Raw genomic sequence first — 25,407 nt, 5'->3', positions numbered from 1 at the left:
TTATCCTTTAGTGATGCAAAACATGTGTCAGAATTAAAATAGAAATAGCGACGCGTTGCGTTTGATTCTGTGTAAAGTTTCAAGTGTTGGAAGTTTTTCGTTCACGATAAGGGCTTTGGGAGACGAAAAAGTTAGCTCAAAGTGATCGAGCAAACCGTTTACGCATACTCGTGCAGAAGGAAACAGGCAAAAGTTGCAGCAGAAAGTGTGATAAATATTGAGGAAAAAAAAAGTGTGTGCTCAATCGATAATCTACAGATCGAAAATTTGGTTTGGCAAAGAAAACATCGGCACATACGCTTTTCCGATCTGTTGGTGTAGTCGGCGGAAAATAAAAACGGAGCAACCATTTTCCGCAACACACACATACAACACAATCGATCGGTTACAACTGAGAACCTCGGCATTGGTGCGAAAAGTTTCTTCGCGGACGGAGGGAAAAATCAGAAACCGTGTTAAGTGAGTTCGCCCGGGCTGCGCGCAAAGCGGAAGGGAAAAGTTCCTCAAAAAGAGTAAAAAAAAAAATCCTCCCCAAGTGGAAAACCGTTGAAAGTGGCCCCCTGCCGGATGCTCGGCCTCCCGGAATGCAGCTCGTTTGCGTTCGATTCCATTATTAATCATCATCGAGCAGTTTTCCGCCGAGTTCTCGAGTTCGCTTTTCCCGCGTGACCACTCCGCGAGGCGAGTGGAGGGGTGCGGTGTGTGCCTGTGTTGTACCGGTTACCGTGTGTCTGTGGTCGTTTCGGTTGATTTTTCCGCACAAGTGTTTCGCGCTTTTCCCCCCGCGAGTGGAAACGAGTGAGTGTAGCCCAGAGTTCGACAGCGTTTGGAAAAAAGAAAAAGAGGGCAAAGAAAGTCTAGAGAAAAGAAGGAAGGGAGTGAGAGAGAGAAAGGAGAATCATATTCTGCCCTTTCAGTGCTTTCACGAATCGTGTGAGTGAGGATACCCGCGTGTAGAGGTGCTTTTTGTTGTGGTTGCTGTTGCTGATTCCGGTTCCGGTTGCTGCAAGGACCGACCCTCTTGACCCTCCGACGATGGATATACTGCCGAGTGGAAGTATCTTCCGGGAGCTGCAGATCATCCACGAAACCGGATGCTTCTCGTCCGAGTCTTCCATCGAGGATCAGTGGCAACAGGTACGTGCAAGTCGATTATCATTCCTTACCACTTTCAGCGAACGTTTTGTTTGGCAGCGGAACGCATTGACTTTTCCGCTTCTTTCTTGTAACTTTACTTATCAACGGTGGCATGAGCATCTGAAAGCAAGCTACTAACGCACAAACCGTTATCAGAGCGTTAGTGAGTCACTGAACCTAAGACTTCGTTTGCGGGCTATTTATTGTTTAGTGATTATAAAGTTGGCTTACCAAAGCAAATTGTTTACGTTCTGGCACATTTAAACTATGACTGATTGCATTGAACGGGTTAGGTCAACTGTCGCTTAATTTACAACCAAATTTGACCAAAGTCAAAGTTTAATCTCTTGGTTATTTTTTTTACTAGACAGTGAAGTAAAAACTAAAACACATACTGAGCAATTATGACAACACTTATTAAAAGAGAAAAGAAAAGAAATGTAAGGCAAACAGAGCACACAGTTTTAGCTGGCTCATGAAACCATAACAAATGATTAATGTTTCCTAAAAACAATCAAACACAGCATAGAAATTGGAAAACGTGATAAATAATTTTCGTGAACGCAATCTAACTTTCCCGATCATAAATAATATACATATTCCCGGTTTCTTTACGGTTGCGCTACCCACTACGTGTATTTGCCACTTCCTTGGTCCACTTGAGCAGATCCGGATTCTTGTTTCCAATCTGTTGTTTATCACTCACCATCCAAAAAAGAAAAAAAAATTCTTGCTGGAAAAGATGATATTTTCCAGGCTCAATACCCCCAACACACCCCGAGGTTCTGTTTGGATTTGGAAACACGAAACCCGAAGCGCTCGAAACTCAAGCCCTTCGAGTGGTCGAGATGGTAACAATTTTCCCCGGCAGCAGTTAATCATAACGAGCGGAGAAAATGTTGCCTAACGATGGAAAATGCTGCCGCTCCAAGAGGGGGAGCGGAAAAGATGCAAAAAGATTGTACGGTTCGGGAAAATGGCAAACGATTGTGCCGTCTGATGAAGTGAGTCAAACTGCAATCATTGGGGTTTTGAAAAATGTTTTCTACCCGGACACTGTTATCGTTCGGCCGGCATTCGGACCGATTGCTCACGCACAGGGCAGCGTTTGCTGTTTGCAGCATTAAGCAATGATGACTGATAAACGTTTGCGAACGATATGTAAACGTCGTTTCGATTTTTTTTATCGTTTCCATTTTGGGACGAAAACCGTTGTCCGAGTGTTTTCGCCCAGATTGACCGGTTATCTGTTCCTTTCACCATCACCACCACTATCCGTGGAAGTGATATTACCTTCTGCTTTCTACTTCTTCCTTTGGTCTCGGAAGCGGTTTTCCCTCATATCGCGTACGAGAACGGAAGTCGGCACGGAACGGCAACTTCCGGCACCATACTGAGCCTAATGACGTGCACGTAAAGGCACCTGTCCGAAAGCGCATTAGTGTTGCGGAACATGGTTCCGGAAAGAATGGATTCTTCCCGCCGACGTCGTACCTTTTTTCCCTTCCTCCGTGTTCCCCCATTTTTTCTTGCCGGTTTTTTTGCCTTCCCTCTTCCACTGCGACATTAGCGAAGACGAAAACGGTTTTCGGATGGACCAGACCAGGGAGGCGGGGGGGGGGGGGGGGGGGGGTTGTCGGGCAAACTTACGTGAGCAAATGGGATCCTTCGGCGAGGAGGGGGAGGGATGGATGCCGGAAAAGCGCGTTACGCCATCTTCACGGTTTCGCACTTTTCCCAAGTGTGGGCTTTCCATCGTTGGCCGGAGTTCCTTCGTCTTCTTGCTGGGGAGAAAAAAAAAAGCGGACGAAAAACAGCAACCGGAAGTCGGTCAGAGAGCGGAACAGCATCACCATCATCACCAACATCGTCAGCTTCAGAAGCATCATCGACGTTATGTGTACAAAAAAAGAAAAGAAAATCGTTCTTTCCGAATCCCTTGATTTCGCGGGGTGGAAAACGCAAGATGGAGTGTGTGATGGTAGGAAAATTAAAGACGTTTCCATGGTAGCAAAATTGTACCAGTGTGTGAGCTCCGTCTGCAAGGCGGGGAGAAGGGGAAAGGACGTCGGCGACGGGCTGGCTGGCGGTTTGGTTTAAGAGCTCCAGCCTGAACGCGGAAGAAAACTCCTTAAACAAGCCATAATTTTCCGTCCGCTTCGCAACCAGACCCGGTCCGGCTTGCTACCCCTTGCCTTGCCTCCTGGCCCCCGGGGCAAGCAAAGAGTTCCTTTTGCTGGTTTTGGGATTTTTCCTTCCCTCGTTCCATCCGCCGGCATCGGAGACGTTGGCCACGTGGAAATGCGTTCCTTGTGCCAGCCGCGATAGAAAAGCGCTGTTTACCGAGACCGTGTCTTCGGTTCTTTGCTTTGGCTGGAAGTTTTCCCCCCTCTACCACCACTCGCTCCGGGGTGGTTTTCTACGCTCTGCCCTCCCCGGAAAGGAACTCTATACGGGACTCGGAAAACCTCGAGCGCCTTTTTCGAAGCTAATATCGTTTCGAACGCGAAGAAGCCTCGTTCGTACGTTGGAAATTCACGGCTCGGGAAAGGACGCTCGTGGGGGAGGGATCTACATTGGATTTCCCTTCACTCGCTTGCCCCCCTCCGAGACCGTCCGAAGGTTGGTTGATGTTGATACGATCAAATCTAGCAGGGATATACACGCGTCGCATACAAACGAAATTTCCTTCGTCCTCCCCGCCGACGGTGTTTCGCATTTTCCGGTCCCTTGAATAAGGTTCCGCAAGCGACCCGCCTCCCCAGCCGTCTACGATGGTGGAAAATCCACGCTTTTCGCGCTCGCATTTTCCATGAGTTTCTGCTACCGCTTTGTTCCTTTTCGGTGCTCGTTAAGGTTTTCCCTCGCGCACGTTTCGTTGGTAATATTTTTCCACCACTCTACACTTGCTCTCTCGCTCTCTCTTGCTCCGTTCCGTTCTTCTCCTGCTGGCCTGGACAGTTTTCCTGCCTCTGCGCGGCGCCGACATGCAGTAGCAGTCTATTTTAAGGAAAATATTTTATTGCCTTAATATTTTCCGTGGGGTTCCGCTCTTTTGCTGTTTACTTTTCCACCGGGGTCCTCCGCGTTGCCGCTTTGCATCATCGGGTTTTGTCACGCACCTCGCCGTGCGGAAAAGCGTGTGGTTTGGATTTTTTCCCTCCGATTTTCCGCCCCTCACACACTTGTACGGAAAACCGACGACCGGTACGGCAAAGGGGCCAATTCGAGTCCCGACAACCTTGGCAACCTTAAAGAAAAATCCGTACCGGTCGCCCAAAGCGCCCTGGGTCGGTACTTGCTTTTTCCACCTTCCGGGCGAGGCACGACGGGGGGTGGGTGGGTTGTTTGTGTGCCCAGGCTGTTTGCTTCTTCTTCTTCTTCGTACTCCTCGGTAGTTTTCCGGCGGCCGTGTGCTCTGTTGGCCAATATTTTGCCGGGGCTTTTTTCCACACCCTCCCTCGTCCCTCGCGCCTGCTGTCAAGGTGGGCTTAAACTTGAGCCACGGAAAGGAAAATCGGGCGGGGTGAAAAAACAGAAAATCTTTGGCAAAGAAAAAACGCGCTACGCAGTAAACAGTGGCCGTGTTTTCCCCCGGCGCATGGCTGGGTGGAACGGTAGGTGGAAAGGGGGCGTCGAAAAAATATGGCCACTCACAAGCAGAAGGAAAAACCCACCGCGATGGCGACGACGACGACGACTTGCACGAGCTTTCGTGCTCTGGAGGTCAGCCGTGGTGTTGCTTCTACTTGTGCCGGGTGCCGGTCGGTTTTGGGGGGTGGGCAGTTGCTGCCCGGCAGTTATGATCCTGATCCGGTCACTTCATTTGGTTTACTTTGGCTGGCCAGCCGTGCTGTCGGTTTCCCGGAGCAACGCGTTCTCGGAACAAGCTTCTCGTTACGGGGGTTTTTCAGGTTATTTTTCCTTACTTTGTTATTTTTCGTCCCCCAAACCCCCGTTGCGCGGCTTGTTTGGCTAGAGTGTGCAGGGTATACACGAGCCGTGCCGTTTTTCATGGACGGAAAATTGGTTTTTCATTGAAAAACATCCGTTTTGACGTTTTCAGTGCGATGGGCAAGAAAGAAACACTGAGGTCCAAGCAAAAAACTTCCGCCCCAGGTTTATACTTCTATTGAACGCCGGACGGAGAACGTAGATGAACGTAAACAATGTTTCGATTGGAGTACATAAATTTATGATTTCAGATTATCATAATTTTCCATTACAGCTCAAGCTGCTTCGATTGAACGTGAGAGGAAAAACAAGAATGAAATAAAGAAAATAAAAAACCCTGAGAAAACCATAACGAGACCGAGTGCATCTGATAGCTGAACGTTATTGGTTTTGCTGCTCCACCTTCCCCGCACCCGCCTCCCGGGAAAAGCCGCACCGTTTTTGGTTTGCGTATTTGCGAAATTAATTTTCCATTTATTTGGTTTCCATAAATGGAAGCTCCCGTTAAAACGAAGCTTATCTCGATAATTTATCGAACGAGTCGAACGTTCAAGGGATGTTTTGGAGTGGAATTTAGTTTGTAAAATTTTCCATCCAATCAGCATGTTTGTTTCATAAAAGGTCCTGCCCGTATCGTAATTGCTCATTTGTGCTAACAAGATACATAACTGGATTTGTAAACAGTTATGGATCGCTCTCAAATTTAATCTTTACAAGAATTTTCCGCTGACAAAATCATTTGTTAATCGAGGTCGCCCTTTATTTGTTCCTTTTAGAAGATTCTTTGAAACGTTAGAACAAAGTTGTCCTGCACAAATAGGAAATAAAACGCAGTATTGTTAAATACGATCATACTTAAACCATAATCATTTTGTTGGGTTTGCCTTTTGTAATAGTAACAACATTGTATCAGTAGTTCTCATCTGTCAAAGTAAAAACATTTGTCACGAACCGCACGATGTGGCGTAGCTGGAAAATGTGTTCATCTCGCTGCGTGTTTCCCTTCAGGTAGGAGAAAATAACCCTTCAAAGAAAGATGTGACCCGGTAGCCGGGAAAGAAAATGATTTTTCCGAAGAAAAACTGCACCGAGGAATGACGCCGTTCGTCCTTCGGTGAACCTTTCTTTATTGCATTGCGTGGTTTTGCCTAGTTTTTCTCGCGACACTCCCCGTTGATGACGGTTGGATTGTGCAAAGGATGGAAATTCAATTAAAGTTTTTCGCACCGCACCGGCTAACGAACCCGCCGGAATGGGAACCGGGCGGTTTTCCCTGTCGTGCACAGTGGCACCGGCGTTTTCCGGAAGGCCGATGGTCGTTGAAGATGTTGATAATGATTTTCCGCTCCCCGGAAGGAATCGATCCGAACCGGGGGGAGGGAATGTCAAATTAGCGCAGCATTCCGGCGCGCATTGTTCGGAAAGCATTGATCATGAGGTGAGGAAAACCGGAGGTAAAAACCAGCGCATCAGTGATGTGCTTATTTTTAAACCATTTCGATGGTAAAGCGACTGGCAGATAGCATCACCGAATTGAGTTTTCCAACCAGCCCAAATTGGTGTGCAAAAGCATTCCTTACCCCCTCCCCGCCATCCTTCCCCCGTCTGTAGCACGTGGGGAGTAATGGAATTACTTGGTCGTTTTTCACGCCTTCCCAGGCCACGTTAGCTTTTCACCCAGGGGAACTTTCCGCGTAGCGTAGGTTCCAGATGAAAAAAACAGGATTCGCGCACTGCAGGACATGCCATTGTGGATTATAATAAATTCAATTGTACCTTATCAGGGAAAGGCTAGTATTTTTTTTCTTCTGCTGCTTCCTTTTCCGACTGCGTTCGAGGTTTGTTCGTGGTGGAGTACCGTTTTTCTTTCCTTTTTCCCCCAACGGCTACGTGGGAGCGTTATAAAATGAGGCTGCATTCTCGCGAGTACGGGGAAGGAAAGTGAGGATTTTCCGTTTCTTTTGAGAAGTGACCACCATTATTTTTTTTCATTCCTCGTGATACCACAGGACAGACACCCATCACAGCTAATCAGAAGTTTATTCAACGGACAAAGCGTGGAAAACTTTGCGTGGGGAAAACCACCCGGTAGGGGGGGGAGTGGTGGTTGAAAGCGCCAGGATCCGGTGGAAAGCTGACAGATTTTTTTTTCTCCTCCGCATGCGTCTGCCGCACATAATTTTCGTCAGTTATTCTTTAACCCCTTTTTTCCACGCCTTTCCGCCGGGTTCATGCATTCCGTACCGTGCCCGTTGGAAAACTTTCACCACCACGATACACGGCGTGCATACAAAAACGGCTCGGCGGGGCGTGGGTTAAGAAAGGGCCGAAAAGAATCTGTGTTTTCGAGGAGTTTTCCCTACTTCCCTGTTTTCTAACGCCGTCACTTCCACAAGGGTGGAAGAAATTGGGAAAACATTTTTCTTTTCATGGGGGGTTTTGTAATAGAAGGTTCGTTCGTTCAAGTTCCGTTAGGTATTTTTCTTCTCCGGCTTCTTCTCGCACGTCACTTTGGATGCGTGCGGTGACAGTAATAGTGTGAAGATGATTACTGGAGGTGATAAAGTTTTAATAAGATATTTTTTTATATACATGCCTCCCCTCAACGCTATTTTTGACTCTTAGGGAAATTGGTAGGTTTCAGTTTCGTGACAAAAAGGGTTTCCTTTTCACCGGATACGGAGTGGAATCGATGAAGAGCGGAGGCTGCAGTGGATAGGTTTTTAATTTTCTCAACCTTACCCTATCACTCCCGTTGGAAACGCGAGGGTTTTTCGAACATCGGTTCCTGTCAAATAAATGGATAATTTATGTACCATTAGTACCGACCTTCTACCGAGCGCGTCGTATGGTGCATGTTTAAGCACCATCTCTTCCCAAAGGGAACCCCACCTTCGATCCGGGTCGGGAGGAAGGGCTTTTCATTTCCACTGCCGTCCGACTCAGCCGACTTCGGGGACCGATAAATTCTGATCAATTATTAGCGCTTTCCAAGACCACCCCGCGCGCGTGCGTTATTCGATGGAATTAATAGTTGTTAAGCTTACCCGGGGAAAACACCTTGCCTCTCGCTCTCTCCCTCGGTTATTCCAAGGCGTGGATACCAACAGGTCTCAGGATGTTTCGATTTGTGGTTAACCATGCTTCTGTGGGGTCGCGGCCTTCCGGACAATTGCTGCCCCGAATGTGTGCGTGCTTAAGCGCTGCGGTCTGTGGATGGATAAATCATGCAAAAGGGACATCCATCCACGCCGGGTTAGTTCCATCCCCTAAGCTGCGCCCCTTCCCATCCGGTTATTCTGGACGAAAAAGGAACCACTTGAGTAAGGACAGGACTTCGAGACAACTCCACACCCGAGTGAAGATGAATGCTAATTTCCACCACAATTCACCCGAACTGACAGGAGTGCCCACGGAGGGGAGTCGGACGCCGTAGGCCGACGCTGTGTGGAAAAGGCTAAATAAATCCCTTTAAAATCATTTTATCTAATTTCACCCCCAAGGGTGAGGGAGGGAAGTGGAAGGATTTGGTCCTGCTGATCCGATAAAGGGTGGCAATCAATAAAACTACGACTTCCGGGGAAATGTTCTCCCGCCCGGCCCAAATAGTTCTCCCGAGGAATCCCAAAGAATCCTCCTGGGAAAACGGTGGGCAACCGGAAGGTGGTGGTGGTGGTGGTGGTTGTGATGTAAAACTTCTTCCGCTTCCGGTGCCGTTTCCTGCCGACCAGGCAGCGAGGACCACTTCTAATCATCGTCATCGTCATCATGGCACACATCATCATCGGTATGCTCTGGACTTTGGGAAACTCGGGGATCCTTTTCCGTAGGCCTTTTGCGATCGTTCATTTTGAGGTTGACGTACTCTTGTTGGGAGAGGGTGGGGTGAACGGACGGAATCGTTGCCGGGTTTTTTCAGCTCCGAGACCGGGGACCCGAGGTAGGGACCGTCGACGAACTACGAGAGGTTATGTAACATGAGCCGACAGAAAACAACTGCCATTATGGTGACAAATCGACTTTCTCCTCGGCGAGAACACTTCCCAACCGTCCACTTCACTTCCCTTCCCCCGCTCTCCGTAGGGCGGTCTAGAAACTCCTCCGGCACTTTCGGCCGCAGACGTTGACAATCTTTCATTGTCCCGCCGAGACTCTCCCGGCAGCTTTTGTTTTATTTCCGTGTTGGTTTTTCTATTCGGTGGGTGGTTGTTGTTTTCCACTGTTGGGGGTTCGAAATGAAAGTTGGTCCTTTCCTTCGGGGCTTTCTTCTTCGGGAGTGTTTTTGTCTGGCGAACTTGAGCTAGGCCGGTTCTATTTTCGTACCGTAGGGAAAGAAGGCTGGCAGGTGAGATGCTACTACTCCGTCTCAGGCCCCCGCCTGCCCTTGTCGGGGAATAATTATTCAACGTAACATTAGGTTTACGTTCGTTTCGCTAAATTCTTGTACACAAACAGATTTGTGTGGGTGCGGTGAAAGCTGAATGGAAACTGTTTGCGGGACACACCGGGGCAGAAACGGACGTGAGATAAATTACCGATGAGCGGCGTGGAAGGACGCCGTCGGTTTTGCTGAGGAGATAGTTCGAAGCGTCGCATTCGGTAGATCATTAAATGACACGTAGAAAATCCCACGGAACGAAGCGGAGAAAAATGTGATCGGGCAAGAATGTCAAACAAAGCTAGAGGACAAGTCCCTTATCCCATCCGATCGATATCGTTTCGTCCCACGTCGGACGTTGTCCTGGTCGGGTTCGGTGCGTAAGAACGGGTCGCTTCCGCCTCGCGTGAGGCAAATCTCTCGTACGTTCGTGCATCGAGCGTGTCCATTTCGATCGAACGAATCTATGCTACGGTGCGGGTTCTAAATTAACGCTTTCGGTGGAATCTAGAATGGTGTCGAAAGAAACAGACCAAAGAAAAAAAAGATAGGTGAGAAGGAGATGCTGCTCCTACAGGAAGTGTATTCAATTGAGATGATTTATTATATTTAACGATCGCTTGCTTTTTCTTTTCTCGGTTCTTCGTGACGAATTGCGGGTAACAAGAGGTGAGGATAAGAAAGCCGTCCTTAGCACCAACTCCTGAACCCGTTTCCTAGCAACTTCCTGCCGGTGCGGGGTGGGGGGTTTTTCTTTTCTCCCGGGGTTTTTCTCTCTCGAAGCCAATGGTGTCGTGACAACGAAAACACTTACGAGTGTCACTTACAGCCCTTCTGCGCGTGAATGTTTCGCTCGCCATGATGTCCCTTTTCCGGCGAGCTCCTTACCGGGCACACTTGTTCGTCAATTTTCCCCATTTTCCGATGATGGCTGATGAAAGCGTGTGGGTAGGTTCTTTCAATGAATCTTTTTCCTTATTTTTTTGTTGTTGTTGTAGCTTGCTTGGCCTGAAACCCAACCCCGGGTGTAAGGGTGCCCTAGTACACTTGACCTTCTTTTCCTTCGGTCCTCCTCCTTATTGTTGGCTGGAACACGGCCCCTTCCCGGGGGTGGAAGAAAAACGGCAAGGGTTCACCTTTTCATTCAATTTGTACGCATCGCAATATCCATGCTATTGCTTCCCTCACCTACGACATTTATTGTCCCGGCGTTCGAGGCAGGCCTTTGCCTTCCCGATTGGAAAGTGCGTACAAAAAAAGAGCCGGACAGAATATGTTAAATAAGAGATGAGATTCGACAAATAGGAACCGGATCTTTTCCGTGTTGTTGTTCGCTTCGTACACCTTTTTTTTTCTTCTTCTCCTTTTATTCCTAGCGGAAAAGGATCCGCACTGTATACCGACGCCGTTCGGTGATTTCCCGGTTCGGTTGCACGGCGCCGGAAAAGGATTGCGTGGCGATGATCAGATGTAATGGGATGTAGAATTTAAGGTAATGGAGTTCGCGCCCAGGCGAGGGGCCCTGGAAGGAAAATAAAAGGAAATGCTCGAATCACTGGACGAACAGAATGGAATGGTGAGGAGAAAAAAAAGGGTCAATCGAGACCAAAAATGGGACACTTTATTACAACACCACCACCACCACTAGCATCACCGACGTGGGGCTACTGCTCCGGTTTTGAAAATGGGCCGGGAAAACCTTTGCAAACCTTGCCGGCAACAATCGTACTCAATCATCACACCAACGTTGAAGCTAAAAAAAACGGCGATTGAAAAGAAGGCACTAATGTTTTCATTGTTGCGCGATGGAAAGGTGAAATTAAGTGTTGTTTGTTGCCACTGCGAGGTGGAAAAAGATGATTGGAATTATATGGAGCAAATTTTAAGGTTATTGCAAGACCCTCTTGTTACTACAAATATATTATTATGTTATTATCTACTACAAAATTATTTTCTTCCGAAATTGGAAATTATTATTTTTGTGTTTTGGTTGTAAATTATGATCTGGAATTTGTTTCTCTTCCAACATCTGTTGAGTGTTGCCTTCTATGCAACTATGTCTATCTTTGAATCATGTCAAAATTAAATGTTTTAACATTTCACATATTATTTTATGACTACAAGGAAACAATAATTTTATGTAAATGTAAATGTTTGTAATTGAACGCATTGCAAATCCTTGGAAGTGAAACAATCGAATGAAATCTTGCACAAAATATGCACCAGCATTTCAATGTAGGTGTAAATCATACTTTAAATTATGGTTTTAACCCCTTCACAGTCTAGCCAACTTGAGAAAATGGCTCAAAAACTTGTCACTCTGTTTTTTTGCATTTGTGTATAGTTTTTGAGCTATAACCGAAGAACAAATCATATTTTTCTAAAAGTTTTGGGAATATTTTGATTAAATGATGGTCAGTTTGCATATGCATTATTTGTGGTTGTTATCAGCATTAATTTGGCGATATAAAGCAAACCCAATGTTCAATTGCATTGATTAGTGTAGAATATATAAAGAAAAGTTTACAAACACATAATAACGTGTTTTCGAAGTAGGTGGGTTCGAAATAAACGATGCGCAACGAAAGTAGAAACAAAAAGTGCGACAAAAAATTGCCCGAGCTAGGCGAAGCAGTACAAATTCCATCCGCAAAACTGTGATGGGGTTAATTTATGGATTAATTTTTAAGGACGAGCTGACGATCGAAGCTTTTTCTTAGTTTCTGAATACAATTTGAAGTTCCATAGCGAGATGGTAATAAACCAAAAAAGAACAATTCACCCAAGTAGAAAATAAAACAATCGAATCGAAACACTGCCGTTCAACCAACCGTACCGTTGGCGTACACTCATGTGAATATCCTTTCGCTCCAATTGCGCTTAAAGCTTTTCCATTACCGCCGTGTTTCGCACACGGGCTTTGTAGTTTTTCCAGCCACTACAACCCAGTGGGTGAGATTCCGTACTCCACAGTCAACAACAGGTCCCAGTGTTTGTGTGTGGCATTCTTTTTTTTGTCTTCACCCCGAGTAGTTCACCCCGCGTTACAGCAAACGAATCGTTCGGTTTGGGGCCCTTGTAAAAGGGGGAGCACTCCCGGCTCGGGATAGGTCGTTCGATAGCAGCCCTCCTTAGCAACCAGATCCGAGCGATATGGAGCCGACCCAAAGGGCCAAAGGTTGCGTGCCAGTTTTATTTGTTGTGTGGTTCAAGTTTAACGGGCGAACGGGAAGCCAGGGTAAAACGGTGGTAGGACGTCTGGTGTCGAATTTCACTGTCTGGCACTGTGGCGCCCCGACAAAAGGGAAATTAGTCTCGTGAGGAGGAACCTCTGCCGAATGAATGGGGTGCCGACGACAAAGAAAAAACAAAAATAAAGGAGAAGAAAAAATAAAACGGAAGGAAAAAGGGCGCTACTGGAAAACACTCACCAGAGTCAGCCCGTCGACGCCGAATCCGCTGGTTTCCCATTTCCCCCCGTTCGGTTCTGGTACCGTGATTGGCCACACAATAAGAACTCCGAACGAGTTTCAGTACAAGGTACATTTTACATTCCCGGCCACACTTGGATGGAGTGAGTGGAGCTTCTGGTTCGACGAAAAGTGCGCCGAGGGAAATTCGTGTGTCCCACGGGGGTCGGGGTTTTCCAGCCGCACAGACACATACGCCGGGACCCGTTCGAGTGGTGCTTCCTTTCGTCGGGTTCGCGTACCTTTTGTCAATAGTTCTCGCTTTGTCGTGCGGGCGATGAAAAGAAGAAAGGATTTGTTTGAGTTAAAAATAAGTGTAAGCTCGGAGTTGAGGTTTCTTTCGTGGTTTTAAAGTTCGCGCTTTACCGATGGTTGGCAACGTTTTTCCTCTGCCTTGGGTCGTAAGTTAGACTCGACGGAAATGCACGACAAGTGCCGCGGAATCGATGATGAGAAGCATTGTCTTCGCGTTCCGTGCTCGGGTTTTTTTATGTTGGCTTCATTTCGAAAGCATAAAGGACATAAGCGCACCAGCGAGCGAGAAGAAATAATTGCGTGTGCATACAAGCGTTTTTTTCTCCAAAGCGTGTCGTTTCGCGCGACTTCTTCCCAGGAAGTCGCTGGAGAAAAAAAAAACCGGGTATTCATTTGAAACACTCTCTCCTCCCTCCCTCCCTTTCTCCCCCACCCACATCCACCCCAAGGCGCAAGGGTGACGCATTATTTTGTGTGGATCCTTCGGAGTGGAAAAAAGGATTCCATCCTTTCCGGGTTTTGTTTGAGTTTAATTTTTCTGAAACTCGCCAAATGGAAATGGTTTGCGGGAAAATCGTTTTTCTCCTATGGAAGAGAGGATGCTTTCACGGCTGCCATGGGAAAGAAAGCAAAGTCCTCGCAGGGGAGACTAAAGCAAAAAAAAGGGTTACCAATCGTTGCCCAACAATGGGCGAGAAAAGCCCGGAACAATGGCAAGAAGCACCGGGGAAGGATTCCTTTCGTAGACACGAAGCAAAAGAAAAGGCGTCAGTTTAAAGGAAACCTTTCCTTTTCCGAAGGTGTGGAGAGAACGGTGGTCGTCGGAAAATGAGATGGGCAAACAACATAATGTTTTTGTTTTGATTTCACCCACTTTTCACGGTATGTGCGTGTGTGTATGTGTATTAAAGCCTTTTTTTTGTGTCATCACCCTAAAATGTTTGGTGTGGGAAAACATCACTTGGAGGAGTTTTCCAGCCGCTTTTCATCCTTTTCCATTGTTATTTCTATTTTCCCTCGTACTGTTTGTGTGTGTTTTGTGTCGCAAGCTTTCTTTTACTGTGGCCTATATTATTTTTTCTGTACTTCCGAGGCCGTTTTGGTACGGTTAAGGAAATTTTACCGTGACCCTAAGTTCAAAAATAATAATATCCCAAACGAAAAGAACTCCCCCTCCCGTTTACCATTTTTTTTCATCTTTAAACCATTAAAAGATACAGAAGAAACCGGGTAAATGGCAATTGTTTGCTTTTTTTCTCGGTTGTTCCTACAAAGAGTTTAAATTGAAGAAACCTTCGCGTGTTGGGGCGTGAAGCGTTAAGGTTAAGAAGTAAAGACATACGGAAACATTCTCGACCATCTTCTCGGGCGTTCGAGGAGAAAATCGGGGCAAAACTTCTACCTGAGCCTGTAATTCCGTAGGATAATCGTTTTAATTAGTTTTTATAGCTGCTGCAGCGCTTGGGTTGGTTGGGAAATGGAGGGCGATTTTTCCGCAAAAAGGGGGAAAAAGATTGAAGCAAAGAAAAGGAAAAAAAGTGGCGGTGCAAAACGGTCCAGGACTCTCCCACATTCGCTGCAATATACGGGACCCCCCGAGGACCGAAGCATTTCCAAAGGCACTGTGTGTGTTGGCCTGTTGGCGGGAAATCCCTTTTATGAAAACTTTCTGCCACATTCTCGCCATTCCGATTTTCCCCATCTCCCCCTCCTAGCTAAGTCCGGCTATTGCGTGTGGCGCCGGTTTTATATTTCGAAGGGGTCTGCAATTCCAGCGTCCCTTTCCGCTCTTCCGCCCCACACACACACACACTATTGTCCTTGCCGGGCGTCTTTTTTAACCCTTCCCGCTTCGATGGCGAGGCTCATTTTGCGGTACCCATTAGGGGTTTTTCGGTGAGGTTACGCGCACTGCAATCGAATACGGCGATGGTCAGGGCCATGAATAAAAAGGTTCCCCCCCGTGTGGCCGCGCCGGCAGGGTGCCGGGGGGGGCCGGAGTCGCCGGCAAATCGACCGACGCCACGTCATCGTGGGTACGCGGGGACGGATCGATCGAATCGCCGAGACCCTAGACACGCTGCGTGACACTCTGTCCGAAGCCCGTCGGGCCAGAAGCGAGCCGTCGGGGTGCAGTAGAAGTAGAAATTAGAGTCGACCGCCTTTTAATGGTACTTTTGCGAATTGAAATGAAAACCTGCCGAGCCGGTCGAGCCTTTGCCGAAGAGCTGGTCATGTGTGGCTGATGTTTTAAGTATTTCCCCCCCGCCATTTCGCTCGGTTGATACTTTTTTTCCATCCATACAGAGTTTTAATGTACCCGGCAGGACAATGACAGAGCGTGTTTGTTTGTGATTTTATCGTTTCCTGGTTTCGAAAGTAACCTGACGCCATTTTACAGTAAAATTGATTTTTGCGAAAAACTTTTCATTAAAGTTACAAAAATCATGAATTTAAAAATTGCATTTTACGTATTTTGGATGAGGAATTTATATTAATCTATGTATAAAATGTAAAATAAAATAAAATTCCCGTGTGACGGAGTTAGTGGTTAAGCTCATCGAATTAACTAATTTTAATCAAACTTTGCACACATGTTTCTTTGGCATGAGAATAGCTTTTCATCTATATCTCACGTCTGGAAACTATATACTTTTTTAATTAATTTAAAAAGTTTTCTTGTTTGTTTACACTAAGAAATGACATATGACATGTAATCTCAACTCGCAAGTATAAACAGCCATAACAACATACCTTTTTACAAAGCGTGATGAGTTGATTTGGAACAGTCCGATTCTTTGCAATAACGAGAAAAATAATCTATGTTATTTGTCGGCAATAATAACAAATGTTGTTTCGTATTAGTATCTATTACATATGACTGAAGGTAAACACGAAACAAAAGCATCCAAGCATCGAAGAGTTGAATGTTAAGATACAAAACTTGCAAACAAAAAGCTTAAATATAAAATTGAAACTTCAAAACAAGCAATAACACGAAACTCTTTTGATTTGATGCAGCTCACAACAAATGCATTCCGTGGTGCTCCAACGCTCACGCGACCTGCATGGAAAACAAATCGCTGCAAGTGCGATCCCACTTGTCACGAGGTGTCGGATTTACATGCTCACCTAGACAAAGCAATCAAAGATGCATGTAAGCCGGCGATAAGCGAACGATAAATAAATAAAACAAACCAACAACAACAAACAACGGAAAGAATGGTGTGGAAAACTTCACACAAAGCATAATACGAAGCCGTAAGACGGCGTTAATGCTGTGCTGTTGTGTTTGCTGCCATGTAACGGTTGTAGACCCCTCTGGTCAGTTTATCTGCACCTGCGCTCCACTGTCCACTGTCGGTGTTTACAACCTTCAGCATGGGTGCGATAAAATATTGAGCAGCAAAACAAGCATCACCTGGGTGCATAATACTTTGTGCCGATCCCGTCCCCCGGAAGCAGAGGGGGCGGATAATGTTGCACGCTGCAACAAACGGTCCTTGCCGAGTGCAAAATGTCCAACGGACGTTGGGGGGAACGTAGGAGCCAAGGCAGACGATGACGACGACGACGAGTTGGTGGATGCAATTGATCGGCGACCGTTGGCCAGCGGAAAGCGAGCCAAAAGTCATGAATAAAGTATGCGTATGTGTAATGTATTTTTAATGCACCGAAGCTGCGTTTCGCAGCATCCCATGCCGGACCGAACGCGAACAACTACCTTACGCCCGCGAAACAGTGGACGCTGCCTTGAACTGAAACACGGATCAAAAGTCGACAAGTGGCCATAAAAACCTACAGTGACCGAATTTCGGGGTCACGCGAAACATCGCTGGAAACCCTTAAGCAAGGGCATAAATATTGCGTTGGATTGGTTGGAATGGCCGAATCCACGAGTGATTTCCATCTGACGAGTTAGGTTTCACTCAATTGTCGTTGTGTGAATCCGATTGAGATCCATGCATATGAATGCTTCTATGCTTCGTTTTTGAGATTCATGAATCCCAAAGTTTGAATCATGTTAAGCGAAAGGAATTGTAAGGACCAAAAATTGGGAAACGACACCCTTTTTTGTCGTTTAATCCACGTCAATCTAAGAATCATGAAGATTCGTGTAAGAATCATGAAAAAATCATGATGATTTATTAAGGTTTCGAAAGATTTGTTAATTTTTAAGATTCAGAAAAGAGACCATCAATGAGAACAGATGAAAGATTCATATGAGTGAATCTCGCCAAAATATTCATGAAGCACAAAACTAGTTGTATTTTTTTTGCTTCTGAATGACGTGGTTTGGTGTAAAAGTAGAGTAAACCTACGAAGTAAGTCGTTGGGCTTATGATTGAGGGCATGGCAGTCCTCTCATAATGTAAGAGAAAAAATATGCAAACTCGCCACCTACTGTTATATCTGAATATAAATATTATTAAAATTTTAATGATAAATCCAATTTTATATATACGATGCACAATTACCTGGAATTGGATAATATCATAGATAGGAAAAATCGGAAACGATCGATTTGATGCGACTTCAAGGGTTAACGCATACTGCAAGAAAACGATACACGAAAATTCAGCCACACACCCTTGTTTTACTTCTGCCAGCCAGCCAAAGTAGGTTGAGGTGCGACCGAAACGTTTAATAAAAATGTTGATCGGCCATTTTGAATGCAAAATTTGTTTGCCATTGGAGACCACGCGTTCGGGCGCGATACCACAGGAAAAGCATAATTAAACCGAAATAATAAACAACCTCGTTTCCAGCCGTTCCAGCACATACAACGTTGACCGCAACGGTGCTACTGCGTCGCACTTTCAATCTCGATTACTTATGCTCGTGCATTTATATGTCACTGTCCGAGCGTCTACCCCACCCTAAGGGGCGGTGGTTTCTCCACCCCAGCACCCTTTCGAATATGCTGATTATTATGTTTAACTCGTTGTAGTTTTTTTTTATTTTATTTTGCATGCAATTATGTTCCCGCTACTCGACCTGATCGACGCTGAGTAGTACGCGATTGTCTCGCCCGGTGTTCTGATCCGCCGATACGATATGGAAAGACAACGCGTTGTTGTTCGCATAGGGTTTGGGTGACTCAATTGCAATTCTCAGTAACGTTCGAGGGGGTGATACTTTTTTTCCCCCCGGTCGTTATTCGTCGTTCTTATATTTTGTTAACTCATCCAGGCGAATGCACCACTTGGACGTTGACTCACCGACCAGTTCGACGCTTACGATGCACCTCGTACGGAATTGCATACTCTAGAGAAAGACGAAGCAAAAGTGGCAGCCGGGGAGGGCATGCAACCTCAATACTGGTTGCTGCGGCCATGTGTTGGTGCGCACTTGCGCTTGACCGTTTTGGTGGCGAGCGGTTTTTAAATCATCGGTCAACAGATGGTTCTAAAATCGAACGAAAGCGAACCCCAACGTTTACGGAGCGTTCCCGTTTTCCGGGCGTTCGGTTTCCGGCGGTTCGAAAATGGTATATTTTCAGGGTTGAGTTTCCAATTTCAAGCGAGCGCACCGCAAGGGCCACCGGTTTTCTCGTCCATCCCCAATTCGATCACCCAAAAAAAAAGGTGCGATTGCGAAAGTCACATGCAGCGGTTTTCCTTTGCTTTAATTGCTCGCCTGGCTTCGAATGGGCCATATTTCTTCGGCAAACTTTTGACAATTCTGCTAGTTTCGGGTCAGATTGGAGGCAGCAGTGAGCTGTTTTTTTTTTGCCACAATGACTGTTTCGGTCACATTGTAGGTCATTAGGCTAAATTGAGGCAATGAGTTTTTCGTTGCAAACGAAAGAAAAAAAAAGGAATGAACATAAATACAACAAATTGGTGTCAAAAGCTGAAGCTAAAGGAAAGGTTTACCAACTACCTTTTTTATGTTGGTGATTGCCCAACGCCAAACATCCGTGTTTTGTTTAGGAAACGAACGTTGAAAATAAAAGACAGATCCATACAACTTTTCGGACCAATCAACAATTTACATCGTTTCTTTTAATTTATTTATTTAATTGTGAGCCGTTGGGCTTCGAGAAGCAATACCACCGCAGGTCAACAGTTTGAACCTGTCCACACTCGAATTTATCTCCCATAATTTGATCCACACGCTCGATAAAATCATCACTTTATGAAGGAGAGATCGACTAAAAAATTACCCGCAACGTTTAACACGACGCTGATTGTCTGATCCATTTTCCCCCGATCGATGAATAATGAGTGGAATGAAAGTAGTTGGCCGGAAAATCAACGCTCAATGGTGGCTGGCACTTTTTGTTGGAGGTTTTTGCTGTTAATCCCGTTGTTATCTGCCGCTTCAATGGGAGCCCTTATGTTTTGCCGGGCGTTGTATTGTTGGAAGCAAAAAAAAACACACACTGGTTGGATGTGATTAAAGTTCTAGCTAGAATCCATTTTCCATCGCTCTTGTTTTCGTTGGGAAAAGGATGAACATTGTTGGAAATTTTAAAACAAAAAAGTAAAATCATATAATAAAAAAATACAAATAAGCTCTTTCAATGAGTGGTCGAGTAGGACAAGCTTTCGTTTGTTACTGTGCGGGAAGCGATAAAAAAAGAAAACCACCCACCGAAACACCTAAAAGGCCCGTATCGGATTACAATGCGCAACCTCACAACACTGGAGAGGATTCTGCACACACACATGTTGCTGCATCCTGCATCAGCCGTGTCCCATTCCCGCGCTAGGAAAGATCAACCCAATCCTGTGACCTTTCCGCTGGCGGTGACGAACCCAACGATCAGCCCGCTCTATTTGTGTGTAAAATAAATAATACTCCACCCGGACTCTCAGGCACATCCATCATAGGGCGGATCGCACTGACGCACACGACGCGTGGACTCGTTTCGGGTTCGGATGTTTATTAAATGGAAGGCCGCAGATAAAAAAAAAAGTCCATCCCAATCTGCAGACAGCGAAATAAATATTGCTGTGGCATTGGAGTGCGGAAGGTACAGGGATCCTGTAATGAAACTGTGGCCTCTGCCTTCGGATGGTGGTGCGGAAAAGAGGCGGCCAAGCCTGCAACGCCAACCTGTTTTTGGCAGAAAACCACAAGCGATCGTTAAAATCGGCTGCATGTTGGTGGATGGTGATGAAATAACTTTCGTTTCTGGTGGCGTGAACCAAACCAAACCCACCCAAAAAAAAAAAGACAGAACCACCAGCTCCAAAACCCATCATCAAACCGGAGGCTGAGTGCACTCTCTGCCTTTTCCCCTTCCCTGGACGGCGTCACCCTTTCGTGGCCTGCGAGGTGCTGAAAAGTTTGTAAGTGACGGGTATTACATTCTGCTTCAAAAGTGTGTGTGTGTGTTTTTTTCGCACCCTTTTGCCGGCTGGCGTCCATTAGTTCGCTCCGTTCTGCTGCATCTGACACCAACCCACCCACTCCCCGGCCCTCTTCCAACCCACTGCCGAACAATAGATGGACATCGGGCGTGACCGGGCCCAGGAACATAAAATATGAAAAGTTATGTGAACCTGGCGAGCCTTTATTTCGCGCGATGTCGGTGAGCCGGCGTAATTCCTGACTATCGGCGGACTGCGGTCCACTATCCTCCGAAAGGCTTCGGTAGGCGTGAGTGGGTGGCCGTCCAGTGTCAACGTCCCCGCTGTTCGCGACCGTACGGCCTCCGGCCAACTTCACGTGCACTTGGAAAATGGACTCGGACTAATGTTTGCACTGGTGCAATTTTCATATACATAAAACATGCCAGTTGCCAGCTTTTCGGTGCTTTTGAAACATAAATTTTTATTACATCCTCCGCCGGGTTTCGGTTTCGCGCGCGGGACGCGAATTCCTTTCGAGGCCGTCAGCTTCAGCATACGTGCGCTGTTCGGATTGTTCGCTTCTGGTCAGTGCTGGTGGGACTGTTCCTCCTCACATGCACAGGTCTTTTACCAAAACACATACACACAGTCAGTTTCAACACAGTTCAGGAAACCGCGAAGCGTTGCGGAAACCACGAGGACTTCCTCGAGCCGTCCCGCATGAGGCGGCGAAACAAAAAAGAAGTCTTATGTCCTACGAACTAATGGAAACGATGAAGTACCTACCCCATTGGTAGTACATACTTTCCGGCTCTTTCCATTGTGCCTCAAGATCCTTGGCAGTCGGTTTTGGTCCGTTCCGGTATGTCTGGTTCTGCTCCCAAGTCTCCCAGACATACACACACACACACTGGTGTACTCTGGCCATACGGTGTGCGGTTCGTATTTACACTGGCTTACCCTTCGGGGGGCGAAATCTAGGTTAAGAGCGGACTCCAGCCGGGGAGAATGGCTTGCGGAACCTGAGCTACCACTGCCGGATGGTTTGATTACCGCAATCTAGTGTTTAGTGTGCGCTCGGTGGAACACTTAAAACCGACCGAAGGCTCTCTAGCCGTGGCGCCATTATCATATCGCTTCGGGTCCTCGCGGAACCCGTGCAACTGGCGCCGGTCTTGATGTGGCCCGTCGTGAAGGTATGATGTTACCCACGTAAAACCACGCTTCGTTGAGGTAGCGCGTAATTTAGTGAGGCGGCGTGTGGTTGTGTGAGACTCTCAGGGGGATTCTGGTTCTGGTTCTACACAGCTGGTCGGGAACTATTAAGTCCCGAGCCTTGTCGGGCGTGCCAGTTATTTATTTTCATTCGATTTAAGAATGTTATCAACACATGTGAAATTTTGGGGTTCCACAACGTCTACAGAAAACGGAAGATTTCTTCCGATCCATCTGAGCAAATACTTAGGAACCGATAGACCTATTGACGGCTCGACCGAATAGCGTCGAATGTGTAGTGCTGTTTTAGGACTTGTTTGCCGCGAAAACACTTGCCCAAACACCTTACCGTAAGCCTTTAGGGCGATCTGTCGACATGTTGTTTTATTACGAACTTCCCTTCCTGGCCCTAGAGAGGTAAACAAATGGACAGTTGCGTTGGGTTTACGCTTACTTTAAAATTTTAGAGTATCGAATCCTCCCTTAAATAGGATGGGCAGGTTGCGCGGTGTTTGTCCGTTGTTTAGCATTGCGCAGCTGACAGATGGATGGGTTTCGCAGCGGCTCGGGATGTGTGTTGACAGAATCTGCCACTTTGTTACTTAGCATCGCTTCGGTGCACGGAAACACAATCCCCGTTTCGAGGAGGGTTTTCTGTTGGTTCAGACACGCCAACACTGCTGTGCGAGCCCTGTGGGGTCGTCAAACATTGCTATCCGTGTCACAAACACTCCGCGAAACATCGGCGTTCCGCAGGTCACCGAAGTTATGCCTTAGGCCCTGACTGAGACGTGTCAATCTCCGCCAATCCCTTGGATGTGACCATAAATGGTGGAACTACCAAAATGGTCAGTGACTTTCACCGCGCACATCTCTCGAGAGGGCTTTCTTCCTGGCTTTCGTTGTGTTCCAAGTCATAGCCGGCAGGGACGTGGCTCGGGGCTTTTTTGCGCCATGCAATCGCACTATCGCGCGAAGGTAACCAATTAGCATACTTCGTGTTTTTTATCGCCACCGGCAATAAACCAACCGACGGCTTCAAATCGCTAAGAAAGCTGCCAATTCCTCAGCCGGTGAAACAACCCTAAGCACAGTAGGAACGATGTATAATTGCATGAGTCATACAGACATTGTTCTAATTCTCAAATATGAGACCTAAGGTAACTTTTTTGTGAAGTCATTTATTTGTAAGTCATTAATGGGCTCTTAGTCAAGAGTCATTGTGAAGTACGCATCAATTTTGATCTCGAAGTCGTGAACTTCTCTCTCCTCGGTGACTAATGTTAGCCTTCATTAAAAAGCAGGGTAGAGTAGAAAGGAACAGAATGGAACTTGTTTGAAAAAACCCCTCTGCTCATTATTTATTTGTACAGTTCCGGAATTTATTCGTTTTTTTGCTAAATTTATATTTTTTAATTTAATTATCTAAATGTATGTCATAGAAGGAACCATTTGTGCCGACGAATACTATACCTAAAAATTAAAAGTCATAGATTTTTTGGTTTAGATAACGATATTTGCGTTTGAGATAGTAGGCTAAATTATTGTTTATATTTTAAACTATGTATTGCTTTTTATGTACCAAGGAAATATTGGATAGTAAAATTTTGCAAATTTCATTTTTCAGAACCATAAATTTTCACGAAAACACGTAATTAATTAGATCTAGGATAAAAACAACAAGGCAAAAATGCAACACCTGGTCGGAGTAATTTAATACCAGGTTTTGTGTGATATACGTCTACTGTGCATTGCCATTCGAATCGACATTCCTTCGACCTTCTATTCGGAATGTAACGATTAAGCAATTTTTTGTTTCATTTTTGGCAGCATGGTATGGAACTCGTTCGCAAACAGCGATGGATGGCGGGGACTACGGTTTGTTTGGGAATCGAATGCAACATCATCGTCCATGGGAGGGGGGTGAAGGGAGTAAACATAAACAACTCGCACACCCTCCCGGCCATACCCGGAGGGTTCGGGTATTCGCGTCAGACCGTTCGATATCCCGCGATTACGCCAGCAAAAAGCGGGAAAAGCGTGTGAAGCCGGCATCGGCTCCCCCGGGTTTTCGGTTCAAGTGCGCGTTCCCGGAGTGTGGTTCTCGTGCGTCTATGTTTGTGTTCGCGCGCGCGCGCCATCGCTAGGTTCTTAAGGCGGCTATCTTATCGGTGAGACACTATCTAAATCACTGTCTTGTTACGCCATCGCAAGATGCTTGCGTGCTCGACAGCAAGTCCACCGGTCGAACCGAAACAGAAAAGGCTTAACTTTTCCTTTTTCACCACGAGCGAGCGAGATTACGGGCGGCGGACGGTGTTTGGAATTCAGTGAACCCTTTGATAGCTCCCACCTCCGCCACCTGTGACGATGTGACATGACCCGCCCGCCCGCCCGCTGCAAACATCGCTCCCAACAACGATCAATCATTTCGTTTACGTTTTTCGGCGGCATTCCGGCTGTGCTTCACGCTTGGTCACCACCCCGGGGTTCGTTCGCCGACGGCTTCATCCGCGCATCCCTGCACGCGCCCGCTTGGAGTTAAACAAACCACCCCACCCGCACCCGAGCCCGAACTCCGCTCGAATCGGTAATTGTTACTCAATCAGTTCGCCGGACGCGAGAATCACGGCTTGAGGCCGCAGTTGGTTTGTTGCGCTATTTCCGCTTCGACGGCGGAAGACTTGCAGTGTAATTGCTGCGGTGACGGTCAGCGCTGTTTGTACGCCGGTGAATCAGCTCCAGTAATTATTCCCCGTGTCAAGTGTTGGGAGATGTGTTACTTAGTACCAGGGGTCCATCTCCGAGGTTCGACGAGATCATGAGTCAGCTGGTGGACGTGATTGAACGCTCGACGCTTTAATCACTTGTTTTCGCTTGTGGCGGAATTGCATTCTCTACACGTTGAAAAGCTATTTCAGCTATAATGTGCATAATTAACGATGCGGTGAAGGGGCGTGTTTTACAACACATACTGGTCAGGCAGAGAAGGGAATGAGACACCTCGGGGAATATTTTGAACCCTAGTCCAAAAGCTGATCTGCCTCAGAAACTACCGATATTATTAGATTATATTTTTCACTTATGGACATGGATACCGAACGAGATCAAACATATTTTTGCTATGTAGATTTTTGGTATACTTTGAGGTTGTTTGATCAATGTAAATTTTTACGTTTAAAGCGTTGGTAGATTTTTTTCTTTTGTCTTGTTTCAGTCTAATCTTTCCGTTTGGAGTGCCAGCGATTCACGGGCAAAGTATGTATTGTTACCCATGCAAATTACTTTCCTCATCGCAGTCCGCATTTATTAAGGATTTAATTTAATAATTGGAGAGCGGTTTCAAGTGTATTGTATTACATACTATCAACAATAGAATAGATTTCAATTTGTTATTAGTAGTAGAACAGAATAAAATGAAAATGAGTATGAAATAGACTGGTTTCCAATAAAAAAAATCATAGAGCGTTTCGGTTGCGGATCTGGAGGCCATAATCAACAGCATGATTCGGGCAGTAGAGACATTATTAACCTACTTTATTGAATATGATGAATATAGAACTGAAATACAATCAGAAATTATAGAACAAATCAAACCAGCTTCCATCGATGTAATGTAATACTTTAAATTCCTCTCATGATATTTCTCAAGTATATCATTTAACATTCGTTATGTATTTGATATGTATTTGAA

The 25,407-nt window shown here is 46.2% G+C and overlaps 1 protein-coding gene across 1 annotated transcript in view; it reads left to right on the top strand.

Moving 5' to 3' along the window:
* Window positions 1-1,013: 1,013 nt before the first annotated feature.
* Window positions 1,014-25,407, top strand: part of LOC131282248 (Krueppel-like factor 7) — a 239,345-nt gene continuing 214,951 nt past the window's right edge. The window contains exon 1 of the mRNA XM_058311660.1: window positions 1,014-1,137. Within this exon, the coding sequence (XP_058167643.1) occupies window positions 1,036-1,137 (102 nt within the window). The 5' untranslated portion in view covers window positions 1,014-1,035. The remainder of the gene's footprint in view (window positions 1,138-25,407) is intronic.

The sequence above is a fragment of the Anopheles ziemanni genome, chromosome 2 (assembly GCF_943734765.1).
Source record: "Anopheles ziemanni chromosome 2, idAnoZiCoDA_A2_x.2, whole genome shotgun sequence".
Lineage (NCBI taxonomy): Eukaryota > Metazoa > Arthropoda > Insecta > Diptera > Culicidae > Anopheles > Anopheles ziemanni.
The sequence above is the reverse complement of the archived record's forward strand: the minus strand, read 5'-3'. Positions and strand labels throughout refer to the sequence as shown.